Here is a 13,466-nt window from a genome sequence, read left to right as displayed (position 1 = left end):
CTTGCCTGGCTAGTTTTTTGTATTTTTTAGTAGAGACAGGGTTTCACCATGTTAGCCAGGATGGTCTCGATCTCCTGACCTCGTGATCCGCCTGCCTCGGCCTCCCAAAGTGCTGGGATTACAGGCTTGAGCCACCACGCCCGGCCGATGGGAAGGTTTTTAACTAAAAATTCTGTCTCTTTACATAGATTTAGAGCTATTTCTTCTCAGGTGAGGTTTGGTGGTTTTTGTCTTTTAAGGAATGTGTCCACGTCATCCAGGTCGTCAATTTATTGGCATAAAGTTATTCATAATATTCCCACATTATCTTTTTATTCTATAGAAATATTCTGTTATTTTTTATATTGGTAATTTGTGAGTTCTCTCTTTTTTCATGACCAATCTAGTTAAAAGTTTGTCAATGTTGTTCTTTCTGAAGATGCAGCTCTTGGTTCCACTGATTTACTCTATTGTAGTTCTGTTTTTAGTTTTGTTGACTTTTTTTTCTTTTTTGAGATGGAGTCTCAATCTGTCGCCAGGCTGGAGTGCAGTGGCACTATCTCGGGTCACTGCAACCTCTGCCTCCCAGGTTCAAGCAATTCTCCTGCCTCAGCCTCCTGAGTTAGCTGCAATTACAAGCGTGCGCCACCATGCCCAGCTAATTTTTGTATTTTTAGTACAGACAGGGTTTCACCATCTTGGCCAGGATGGTCTTGATCTCTTGACCTCGTGATCCACCTGGTTCAGCCTCCCAAAGTGCTGGGATTACAGGTGTGAGCCACCGCGCCCAGCCACTTTTGTTGATTTTAACTCTTATTTTAATATCTCCTTCCTTCTGCATGCCTTGGATTTAATTTTCTCTTCTTACTCTGTTCTTATTCTTCTTATATTGAATTATATTTTTATTATTCTTATTCTGCTTACCTTATTCTGGGTTTCTGAGGTGTAGACTCAGATTATTTTGAGTCCTTTCTTGATTTCTAATATAAGCATTAAATACTATAAAATTCCCTCTAAGTACTGATTTAGCTATGTCACAGAAATGATGATATTGTTGCATTTTCATTTTCTTCAATTCAAAATATTTTCTAATGTCGCTCTTAATTTTTTTCTCTGAAGGCATGGTCTTTTTATAAATATCTTTTTAGGCCAAGTGCAGTGGCTCATGCCTGTAATCCCAGCACTTAGGGAGGCTGAGGCGGGTGGATCACGAGGTCAGGAATTCAAGATCAGCCTGGCCAACATGGTGAAACCCCGTCTCTACTAAAAATACAAAAATTAGCCGGGCGTGGTGGCAGGTTCCTGTAATCCCAGCTACTCGGGAGGCTGAGGCAGAGAATTGCTTGAACCTGGGAGGCGGAGGCTGCAGTGAGCCGAGATCATGCCACTATACTCCAGCCTGCGCAACAACGTGAGAATCCATCTCAAAAAAAAAAAAAATCTTTTTAATTTCCAAATATTTCCAACTAACTTACTTCTGTTACCAATTTTTAGTTTAATTCCATTATGATCAGAGAACATAATTTGTATTTCATTTTTTTCACAGAGATTTACTTTATGGCCCAGGACGGCCTCTCTTTTTTAAATTTTGAACTTTAAATAGATTCTTGGACTAATGCTTCATATCCATCAGCTAATTGGACTTTAGCACCTGTCTCATCCCCAGTAGCTTTTCCAGAACAATTACCTTCATGAATTTTCCCCAATCAAACTTGGGCATTTTCAGCATTTTTACTCTTCTAATAAAGACATGGAGAAGACAACTGGACTGGCAAAGCTTTTCTCTTTTCCAGTACTGTCTGGAATCAATCTATTGACCACTTCTTTCAAGTCATTCGCACCGTTCAGGTCATGATTTCCATCATCTTCTTCTGGATTTCGCAGACCTGTTGGTGCTGAGCATAAGAGGCCTTCTGTGTCAGATTGTTGTGCTTTTTAGTAAAATCAACACAGAATAGATGAAACAAATAATCATCGGTAGTCTTGACATCAGTGTGAGGTTCAATCATGGTCTGCCATTTTTTGACAATGGAACACATTTTGTCACGGGTAAATCCATGCCCTGGAAGTTAGTTGGTTTTTGTCCTGAACATCTTCAGCATCAACTTGAATTTTCTAAATGCAACTTCATCATTCTGCAGATCAGCAAGACTCACTTCAAACACACGACCCTTGAGGCTATCAGATGCAATTTTGGTTCCTTGAGTCCTGGTGACTAGCATCTCTCCAATATTTCTTATATTGAACATAGCAAGTGCTTTTACATCACACCAATCTTTCTTAGAAAATGGATCAACCACTTTATTTTCGGCTCCCTTTTTGCTACCTTTCATAAGGTGCTTGTTCTTGCCAACAGCCATGGTGCTGCTCACAGAGCCAAAGGCTACACGAGATGTTTTGATACAGGCATGCAATGCGTAATAATCATGTCATGGAAAATGGGTTATCCATCCCCTCAAGTATTTATCCTTTGTGTAACAAACAATCCAATTATACTCTTTATTTTAAAATGTACAATTAAATTATTATTGACTGTAGTCACCCTGTTGTGCTATCAAATACTAGATTTTATTCACTCTTTCTTTTTTTAGCCATTAGCCATTCCCTGCCTCCCACTGAAACTGCCCCTCTACTCTCCTTCCCAGCCTCTGGTAACAATCTTTCTGCTCTCTATGTTGGTGAGTTCAACTGTTTTGATTTTTAGATTTCACATATAAGTGAGAACATGCAATGTTTGTCTTTCTGTGCCTGGCTTATTTCTGTTAGCATAATGACCTCCAGTTCCACCAGGATGGTCTCTCTTGGTGAATGTTTCATGGGTATACGAAAAGAATGTGTGTTCTGGTGAAATTTTCTATAAATATCAATTAGGTCATTTTGATTGCTAGTATTTTTAGGGCTTTTATATCCCTACTGATTTTTTTCTGTTTACTTGTTCTATTAATTACTAAGAAAGCAGTATTCATTTTATAATTGTATTCATACATTTTTAAAAGGAGGATATGCCTAGTTGCAGAATTATTTACAAACTGGTAAACATATTTAAAAAATTTTTAGCTGTTACCATTAAAATATTCAAATTTCATTATATTATTGATAACTGGTAGCATTTTTATATAGGCAAGCTAGGGTCAGATTAATTCACCACTGATTCAAGCCTACTGGCTTCCCAGTGAACAAATATGTATAAAGTATTGTTAAATGCATTATAAAGTATATTGGTGCCAGTGGTCCCAGTAAAAGATGCATGATTTGTGTTGATCACAGGTTTGGGAGTCAGACATATAAAGATTCAAATACCAGCTCTGATACTTATTGTAGCTATTGGATAACTCACTTAACTTTGCCATGACTCAGTTTGCTTATCTAAGAAATGGGGATACTACTACTCACTACTTGGAACTACTATGAGGATTAGATGAGATATGTGTGTTCAGGGTGGTATGGCCACAGACTGTTGTGAGGATTAGAGATAAAGCATGTGAAGTGCCTGGCAGAGTACCTGTCACTTAGTAAGCACTTAGTACCTGTCACTACTAAATGGTAGTAGTAGTGGTAGTAATAATAACAGTAGTAGCAACAGTAATAATAGTAGTAGTACTTATTATTTTAATTCCTAAATATTATTATTTTAAAACCTATTATTAATGTATATTATATTATTTCTTAATGTATTATTATTAAATAAATAATATTTTTTTAAAAAATTTATTCTTTTGAGACGGGGTCTTGCATTATTGCCCAGGCTGGAGTGCAGTGGCACAGACGTGGCTCACTGCAACCTCCAACTCCTGGACCCAAGCCTCCCAAGTCTTTGGGACTGCAGGCATGTACCACCGTTCTTGGTTACTAAATAATAATTATCATATCTTCTAGAATGACTTACCATTTTCTTTCTGCTTTACCAAATTTTCCTTCAATTTGTCAATTTCTAGTTGAGCCTTCTTAAGTGCAGAATCTAAAAAAAGAAACAAAATATTTGTATAAGGAACAAATGATTAGTATAATAATCAAATTTCAAATGACTCTCTCTCTCTGGAACATTCTTTCACCTGGCTACTGTCCCTGGAGTTTCTGCTTAAATGTCAGCTCCTCAGGGAATTTTCCCAGACTTCTCTCTTAGAGTTCCTACTGCACCCTATATTTAACCCTATCCCTGATTATCTGATCTTGTAGTTGTCTTTCCCTAATAGTTTCCTCCATCAGATTTCATGATTAAGAGGAATTTAAACCACTGCAAACAATAGGAAAAGCCGAAAGTTTTTAGGCATGGTACTACCAGTTTAGTGAAAAGAAACTACACCCAGAAAAAAGTAAAAATAATTCCTGCAATCAGTCATATTTAGAATTTTGCCAATAGCTGCTAGAAATACCAAAATAACAAAATTTCAGGAAATAGCTTTTGATACTATGCGAGAATTGCATAAAGATGGTACAATGATATTTAGGAAGACATGATGCATTGGAGTCTATTGGATTTGGATTCTCTACTTCAGGTTTTATCCCTTTGTCTCCTGTGGTCTCCTCATCACCAGCAATATTGCTGGTGGATCTCCTATATTATCAGAATGAAGAACCTCCCAGAAGTAAGAGACTAACATGAATCTTATAACAGGTCACTTCTAACCACAGAGTGAGTTCATCAGCACAATTGTGAAGGTTTTATTATTACATCCGTTAACACTCAGTTCTTTAGAGTAAATCCCAGGATAACCTACCAGATTCACCTAAAACTGTATTCCTAACTATAGCAATACTATTACTACTACTGTTACCATAGCAGCAACTAGCAGTGCCAGATAAATGTATCATCATAACAAAGCTGCAAAGTAGATATTCATGTTTCCATTTTATAGATAAGATAAACAAGACTCAGAAAAGTTAAGCAACTTGCTTAACATTACACAACTAGTAAACGGTATGACTGGGATGTGAACCTAGGTCTGTTTACACTGAGTCAGAGACGTAAAAATAGCTTCTGTTTTACTAAAAGAACAGTTTTCCAAATGTATTCCTCTATGGAAGAAGGAGAGAGAGTAAAGTGAGGGCAGGTGGAAAGGATATTCTACAAAGAGGGAATAACACGAGTAATACAGGAGGTAGCACAGAACAAACGAGATGACATAGGAGGGAACACTGAGTAGTTCAGGAACTACATATAGTCTAATACTGCCTGGTCTGTAGTGCAGAGAATTAGGGAAGTGTGGGATATGAGCTGGATACATAGGCAGAGGCCAAACCAGAAAGACCTTATTTGCTACACAAGAGAGCTCAGAATTTATTATGTGAACAGGGGCTTCCAAACTGTATTTTGTGAACCTCAAAGTTCTGAAGAGGTACTTCAGGTGTTCTGAAAACATTTGACTTAATTGCTATTTGAAAAAAAAAATAACTATTTTTGGAATAGCACACCTAGTGAAATATATTGCTCCAAATTTAAATAATATCAGACTACCAAATTTATTAACTTGTATAGTCAGGTGAGTTTCTGCCATGTTTGTGAAGATACTTGAAAACTATGGCTTTCTGGGGTTGGGCACAGTGGCTCACACCTATACAACATTTGGGAGGCTGAGGCATAAGGATTGCTTGAGGCCAGGAGTTTGAGACCAGCCTGGGCAAGTAAAACGCCCTTCTCTACAAAAGATTTAAAAATTAGCCAACTGTGGCACTACATTCCTACAGTCCTAGCTACTCATGAGACTGAGGCAGGAGGATCACTTGAACCCGGGAACTCAGTGAGTGAGTGATGATCATGCCACTGTACTCCAATCTGGGCAACAGAGTGAAACCCTATCTCTAAAAAAAGAAAGAAAGAAAGAAAAAGAAAATTGTAGCTAGTTGTAGCTTTCCAATAGTCCTCTTAAACTAGTAATATTTCTAAAATTGTATTGGTTGTAACTTTTCTTGAGATCTCTCTACCAGATTAACAGTTTTACTTTCTTAGTCTATTTCTAAGTCTCTTTCTAAGTCTGGTTAGCATAGATTTAAAAAAAAAAACTTTTTTACTGATGGAAGACTTCATATATATACAAAAGTAGCTAGAACAGAGTTGTGGTAATACCTACATCCATTACCCAGCTTTTAACAATCACCAACTCACGGTCAATCTTGTTTCACTTATACCCTTACCTATTATATTAATTTTCTAATGTTGTATAACAAATTACCACAAACCTAGTGGCTTACAACAGCATCCATCTACTAGTTCACAGTTCTCTAGGTCAGGAGTCTGGGCATGGTGTGCCTGGGTTCTGTGATCAAAGTCTTACAAGGCTGAAATCAGGGTGTTGGCCAAGCTATGTTTCTCTCTGAAGGCTCTGGAGAAGATTCAGCTTGTTAGCTGAATTCAGTCCTCGAGGGTGTAAGACTGAGGTCCCCACCTCCTTGCTGACTGTCAGTTGGAGATCTCTCTTGGCTCTTGGAGACTGCCTGCATTCTTTGTCACGTGATCTCCTCCATCTTCAAAGTCATTATTTCTTTTTTTAAGTCATTAATGAAGAGTCTCCCTCATGTTAAATCCCTCATGCACTTCAAATCTTTTTTGCCAGGAAATGTCCTGACTCTTTCAAGAGCTCACCTGATTAGATCAGGCTCATGCAAGATAATCTCTCTTCTTTAAAGTCAGTTGGTTTGGGACCATAACTACACTTACAAAATCTCTTCACAGCAGCATCTAGATTGTATTTTGTTGAATCACTGGGAAAAGATGTGTGTATACCGGGGGTGGGGCTCTTGGAAGCCACCTTAGATTTTCACCTAATATACTTATTTCCCCCAGTTCTTATATTTTTAACAGCTTTATTGAAGTACAATTTACATACCTTAAAAATTACCTATTTCAAGTGGACAATTCAGTGGTTTTTAGTATATCTACAGGTATGCCACTATCACAATCTAATTTTAGAACATTTCCATCACCCTATTAAGAAAATCATACCCGCTTAGTCAATCCCAATTCTCATCCCTAGCCCTAGACAACCGCTAATCTACTTTCCTTTTTTTTTTTTTTTTTTTTTTAGACAGGGTATCACTATGTTGCTCAGGTTGGACTCAAACTCATAGGCTAGGTGATTCTTCTGCCTCAGCCTCCCAAGTGGCAAGTAGTTGGGGACATAGGCATGTGCTACTGTGCCCAGCTATGCCAATCTACTTCCTATCTCTATAGGATTGCCTTTTATGTACATTTCATCTCAATGGAATCACACAATACATGATCTTTTGCGTCTGACTTCTTTCACTTAGCTTGTTTTTGAGATTCATCCATGTAGCAGGTATAAGTACTTCCTTCCTTTTTACTGGCAGATAGTATTCTATCATATGAGTGCCAGGAGTCCTCAAGATCACCCCCAGATTTGGTGATGTGCTAAGAGGACTCACAAGACTCAACATATGTTCATACTCAAAGCTAAGATTTCCTACAGCAAAAAGATGAAGCAAAATAAAAAAGATGAAGCAAAGGGAAAGGATGCACAGGGCAAAGGCCAGAAGAAACCAGAAACAAGCTTCCAAGAGTCTGCTCCCAGTGGAGTCACACAGGATATGTCTCCAGCAGTGAACTGTGACAATACATGTAAAATGCTGTCTACCTGGGAAGCTCATGAAAGACTCAGCACCTAAGCTTTTGTTGAGGGCTGGTCACACACACACTTTCTGTCTAGCATATACCAAGACTCTTAAAGGAAAGCAGGTGTTCTGCATGGACCACATTGTATAAACAGCTTAGGCACAGTGAGCCACTATTGGTTAAGGAATGGTGGAAACCCTCCCAAAATCCAAGTTCTCAGATGTCAACCAGATGCTTGTGACTGTTATAGCAGTCCTTTCTCTAAGGATAGCAGTGTTGGATGTGCCGTTAGCTACTTTCTGCCCAGTATGGATATACTGCATTTTGTTTATCAGTTCACCAATTGACAGACATTTGGGTTGTTTCTAACTCTTGGCTATTGTAACTAATAGTGCTATGAACATTTACATACAAGTCTGTGTTTCTCCTGGGTAGATAGCTAGGAATGGAATTTCTGGGTTGTGTTTAATATTTTGAGAAACTGTTATATGTTTTCCAAAGTATCTTCACTATCTTACCTTCTTACCAGAAATGTACAAGGGTTTTAACGTTTCCACATCCTTGACAACAATTGTCACTGTCTTTTTTAGCACAGCCATTCTAGTGGGTATGAAGTAGACTCTCATTGTGGTTTTGCTTTGCACTTCCCTAATAATTAATGGTATCGAACATCATTTTTTTAATCGACAAATAATAATTGTATACATTTATGGGGTACAATGTAATGTTTTGATATATGTTTATATTGTGGGGTGATTAAATCAAGTTCGTTAACACATCTACCATGTCACACACTTAGCAATTTTTGTGATGGGAGGTGCTGAGCATCTTTTCATGTGCCTGTTGGTCATTCACATATCTTCTCCCTGGAAATCTCTTTTCAAATCCTTTGCCCATTTTTTTTTCTTTAAGACAGGGTCTCACTCTGTCACCCAGGCTGGAAAGCAGTAACAATCATCGCCCACTGCAGCTTCAAACTCCTGGGCTCAAGCCATCCTTCCACCTCAGCCTCCCAAGTAGCTAGGACTACAGGCACATGTCACCACACCCAGCCCCTTTGCTCATTTTTAAATTGGGCTGTCTTTTAATTATTAAATTGTAAGAATTTGTTACATATTCTGGATGTAAGATCCATATCAAACACATGATTCACAAATATTTTCTTCTAGTCTGTGAGTTGTCTTTTCACTTTCTGATGGTATGTTTTGAAGTGTAAAGGTTTTAAATTTTGATTTAGTCCAATGTATTAGTTTTTCTCTTCACTTTTGCTTTTGGTGTCATATTTAATGTATCACTGCTTAACCCAAGATCATGAAGATGTATTCCTTGTTTTCTTCAAATAGTTTTATAGTTTTAACTTACATTTAGCTCTGTGATCCATTTTGAATTAATTTTTGTGTAGCTGTAAGGTAGAGACCTGTATTATTTTGAAGCAAATCCTAGACACCATTTCACTCACTTATGAATGTTTCACTATATATCTCTAAAAAATAAGAACTATTTTTAAACAAAAAATTAATTTAACAAAAATTTAACAATAATTCTTTAATTCATATGTCTAGCAAGTGTTCAAATTTCAAATTGTTTTATAAATGTTAAAAATTTGAATCAGGATTCAATAAAGGCCACACATCATAATTGGTTAATAAGTCTCTTAAGTCTTTAAAAATTCATCTTTTTTCTTGATATTCATTTGTCAAGGAATAAATATTTTATATGAATTCTTTTTCATTCTTGAAAAAATTATCATTGAAAACATTTTTCATTTTCATCCAAATTTTATGATGTGATAGCGAGCTAAAGAATAAACTAAAGAGAGCTAAAGGGATTTATTTTAAAAAGAGTTTGTTGAAAGAAATAAGCTAATACTTGGGAAACACTGTCATATTACACATGCCTAGCTACAAATTCTGCTGTAAGTGGATGACTCAGGAAGTTACAGATGGTGCACACATTGATACTGCACACAACATTCCAAAAGGACTTGCTAATTCAGCTTCCCAAAAGTCCTAACAGACTCACTGTAGAGGTGGCTTTCAATTGATACGTTTGGGATTTACCCTATAGCGCAACTGCTGATAGAAGAGATTGCTATGTGATTGTGTTCTGTTGTGTCCAAATATAACCACTAAGGGTACTGAATATCTTGCTTTTCCTTTTTCCTCTTGTATTGCAAGCAGCAAATATTGCTTCTCATCACGCTCATGTGGCCAAATTTATTTTCTTTTTAAATTGTGTTTACTGAGAAATAAATTGCATACAGTAAAATTCACCCTTTTAAGTGTATAGTTTGATGAATTCTGACAAATATGTACAATTGTATATCCACCAACCCAAACAGGATATGGAACATTTCCATCATTCTGAAAAGTTATCTGTGTCCACTGTTTAAAATGTATTTATAACAAATTTACATCCTGATATTCTGTTTTTTTATTATTTGTTATTAATCACACAGTTTGGCGTATTCATTATTGTTTTATACATTTAACATTTTTAATGTTTATGATTCTAAAGCAACCTACATATTGCATTTGTAAAAGAATCAGTCACGGAATAAAAATATAGAAAGGAGATAATTATAATTTAAAAATTTTATACTAAATTCTAGATAAAGCAAAGATGTAAATATAAACAATAAAAGTACCCCCCTCCAAAACCAGGGTAAATATCTTCAATAATCTTGTAGTGAAGAAAAGGCTTTAAACATGAAAACTCAGAAGGCATAAAAAATAATTCACTTAAACCCAACTTGATCAATATTAGCATTTATGGTAAAAAAAAAATAACAACATAACATTTATAACCAACAAAAGGCTGATATCCACAATATATAAAGAACTCCCACAAATGCATAAAATAGGAAAAATATACAAGAGACTTGAGCAGGAACTTCACAAAGTTGTATATCCAAATGAGTAACAACAACAACAACAAACATACGAAAAGATTTTCAACTTAATTAGCAGTCAGGGAATACCAATTAAAGCAACACTTAAATACCACTATGCACTCAACATAAAAGGTGAAGTGAATAAGACTGACAGTACCAAGTATTGAAAACCAAGGTGGAGGAACTAAAATCTCACATACAACTGAAGAAAACTTAAATTAGTATAACTACCTTAGAAGACCAAAGTAGAACCTGCCCATAACCGTTGGATTCAGTAATTCTACTCTTACCACAATCAGAAATGTGTAATAAGCACACTGAGACATATACCAAAATGTTTATAGCAGCAATATTCATAATAGACAAAAACTGACAACACAATTGTCCATCAGTAGAACGGATAGATTGTAATATGTTTATTAATGAAATATTATAAACAGCAGAGTGAACAAACAACTGCTACATATAACAAAATGAATGAATCTTGTAAGACTGAGCAGGAGAAGCAAACCATAGAAGGCATACTGCATGTAGTCAAACACAGAAACTGCATTCAAAGTCAGGACAGGAGGAGGAGGATGTAGAGACAGAGAGAAGGAACACAGCGGGCTTCTGAGAGGCTGGGAATTTCTTGTGGTGAGTGGTAAACACTTATGAGTTGTTAACTTTTGGTAGATATGTTTGGGCTTTGACAAAAATTCCTAGCATGGTAGAAAATGAGGCTGTTCATCACTTTCATGTGTTTATCTTAAAGACTTTTTTCTCAGTGTTTTTTTTCTCATGTTCCACCCTGAGATGAGATCAGTACAGTTAAAGCATGATCAGAAATGGTCATCTGAAACCACAGCTTACCTAATTTACACTGTTCTTTCTCCTTCACTTGTAGTTCATCAGTGAGTCTTTGAATCTCTTCATGGGCCACCCCTAACTTCTTTGCTACTTGTTCCATTCCTTTTCCTAGGTAGTTTTGTGATGTTTTGTCTTTTTCCAGGTCTTCATTATGAGACTGAAATAAAACTTCTATTAGTAATAAAACAAAGAGCAAATGTACTCTCATGACATTTTGCTATTTTCTATTAATGTTTTAAAGAAAATTAGCAAACAATATCTATGTGTATTTCCGTGTGTGTGTGTGTGTGTGTGTGTATTTCTTTTCTTAGGTTGAACCAAATAAAACTGGTAATATTTGATTGTTTTTACTTATAAACATATGGTTTCATATGGTTCAACCTAACATCCAAGAGATATGAGCATATTATTATATTTCTTTGCAGTATTTTTTATTCATATACATTTTTACATAGTCATAATACTAATACATGTACAAGTTTCTGTCTGGCTTTTTAAATTTAACATTATACAGGAACACTTCTCTGTAAATTCCTGTACAGGTTTTGTAATGATAATTTTTTTTTTTTTTTTTTGAGATGGAGCCTCGCCCGGTCACCCAGGTTAGAGTGCAATGATGCAATCTCAGCTTACTGTAACCTCCGCCTCCCAGGTTCAAATGATTCTCCTGCCTCAGACTCCCAAGTAGCTGGGATTACAGGCACGCACCACCAAGACCAGCTCATTTTTTGTATCTTTAGTAGAGATGGGATTTCACTATGTTAGCCAACCTGATCTCGAACTCCTGACCTCATGATCTGCCCACCTTGGCCTTCCAAAGTGCTGGGATTACAGGCATGAGCTACCACGCCCAGCTTGTAATGATAATTTTTAAAGGTTGTATTGTGTTCCAGCATGGCTATAATATTATTTCTGTCTCACTTAAAAATTTGGATAGCTTCCGATTTTTGTTATTGAAAATAATACTGTGATGTACAGTTTAATCCTGGGTTACCTCCCATGCTTAAATTCATAATGTACACTTTATTACCAGACTTACCTATTAATAACATTTCTCTAGATCAAAAACATTAAATTCCATGAACAGAATTGAATATATTTAAAATAATGTGCTATATACTCTAAATAACTCCTTAAAAGGTGAACTACAAACATATTTGTAAATAAAAAATATGTATAGTCCCAAGATGATTTTTTTTTTTTTTTGAGATAGGGTTTTGCTCTGTTGCCCAGGCTGGAGTGCAGTGACATAATCTCACTTCACTGCAACCTACACCTCCCAAATTCAAGCGATTCTCCTGCCTCAGTCTCCCTAGTAGCTGGGATTACAAGTGTGCATCATGATGCCTGGCTAATTTATGTATTTTTTAGTAAAGACAGAGTTTCACCATGTTGGCCAGACAGGTCTTGAACTCCTGACCTCTGGTGATCTGTCTGCCTCGGGCTCCCAAAGTGCTGGGATTATAGGTATGAGCCACCGCACCTGGCCTAGTCTCATGGTGATTTTTAAAAGGACATAACATACATAGATTGTTTAAATTTTAATACATTCAATAAAAATCAGCTGTGATGTTAAATGAGTGATTTTTCCCCCCTCAAATTTTTGTGATGTGTTCATAATACTTTTATGCATAATTTGATAATTTTTACAACATGACTCTTTTTTTTTTTTAAGAGATGAGGTCATGCTCTGTCACCCAGGCTAGAGTGCACTGGCGCGACCATAGCTCACTGCAGCCTCCAACTCCTGGGCTCAAGCAATCCTCCCACCTCAGCCTCCCATGTAACTGGGACTACAGGCACATACCACCACATCCAGCTAAATTTTTTTATTTTTCATAGAAACTGAGTCTCACTATATTGCCCAGGCTGGTCTTGAACTCCTGGCCTCAGGTCATCCTCCAGTTTTGGTCTCCCAAAGTGCTGGGATTAAAGGCATGAGCCACCACATCTGGCCATAAATCTATACATTTTCATCAAACAAAATACGTCCAAGGTAAAAGCTGATTTGTAATTAGCCACAATTATGAAGTAAAGGATTATAATTTCTTTTTTTTACCTCACTTAGATTTTTTTAGACTGTTACACAGATTCTTTTGTTGTTGTTGTTGAAACGGAGTCTCGCTCTGTCGCCCAGGCTGGAGTGCAGTGGCGCGATCTCGGCTCACTGCAAGCTCC

General features: G+C 36.6%; 1 protein-coding gene and 1 pseudogene across 1 annotated transcript in view; both read right to left on the bottom strand.

The window, feature by feature from the left end:
* The window catches only part of LOC105515297 (coiled-coil domain-containing protein 30-like), a 39,988-nt gene that overhangs the window by 7,740 nt on the left and 18,782 nt on the right, over positions 1 to 13,466 (bottom strand). Inside the window, exons 2-3 of the mRNA XM_011947080.1 lie at positions 11,292 to 11,445; positions 3,866 to 3,937 (exon numbers count right to left, since the gene is read on the bottom strand). Of these exons, the coding sequence (XP_011802470.1) occupies positions 3,866 to 3,937; positions 11,292 to 11,388 (169 nt within the window). The 5' untranslated portion in view covers positions 11,389 to 11,445. The remainder of the gene's footprint in view (positions 1 to 3,865; positions 3,938 to 11,291; positions 11,446 to 13,466) is intronic.
* LOC105513889 lies at positions 1,575 to 2,339 on the bottom strand (annotated as a pseudogene).

The sequence above is a fragment of the Colobus angolensis genome, unplaced genomic scaffold (assembly GCF_000951035.1).
Source record: "Colobus angolensis palliatus isolate OR3802 unplaced genomic scaffold, Cang.pa_1.0 Scaffold106, whole genome shotgun sequence".
NCBI lineage: Eukaryota > Metazoa > Chordata > Mammalia > Primates > Cercopithecidae > Colobus > Colobus angolensis.
Note: the sequence above shows the minus strand (reverse complement) of the source record. Positions and strands in the feature narration are given on the sequence as shown.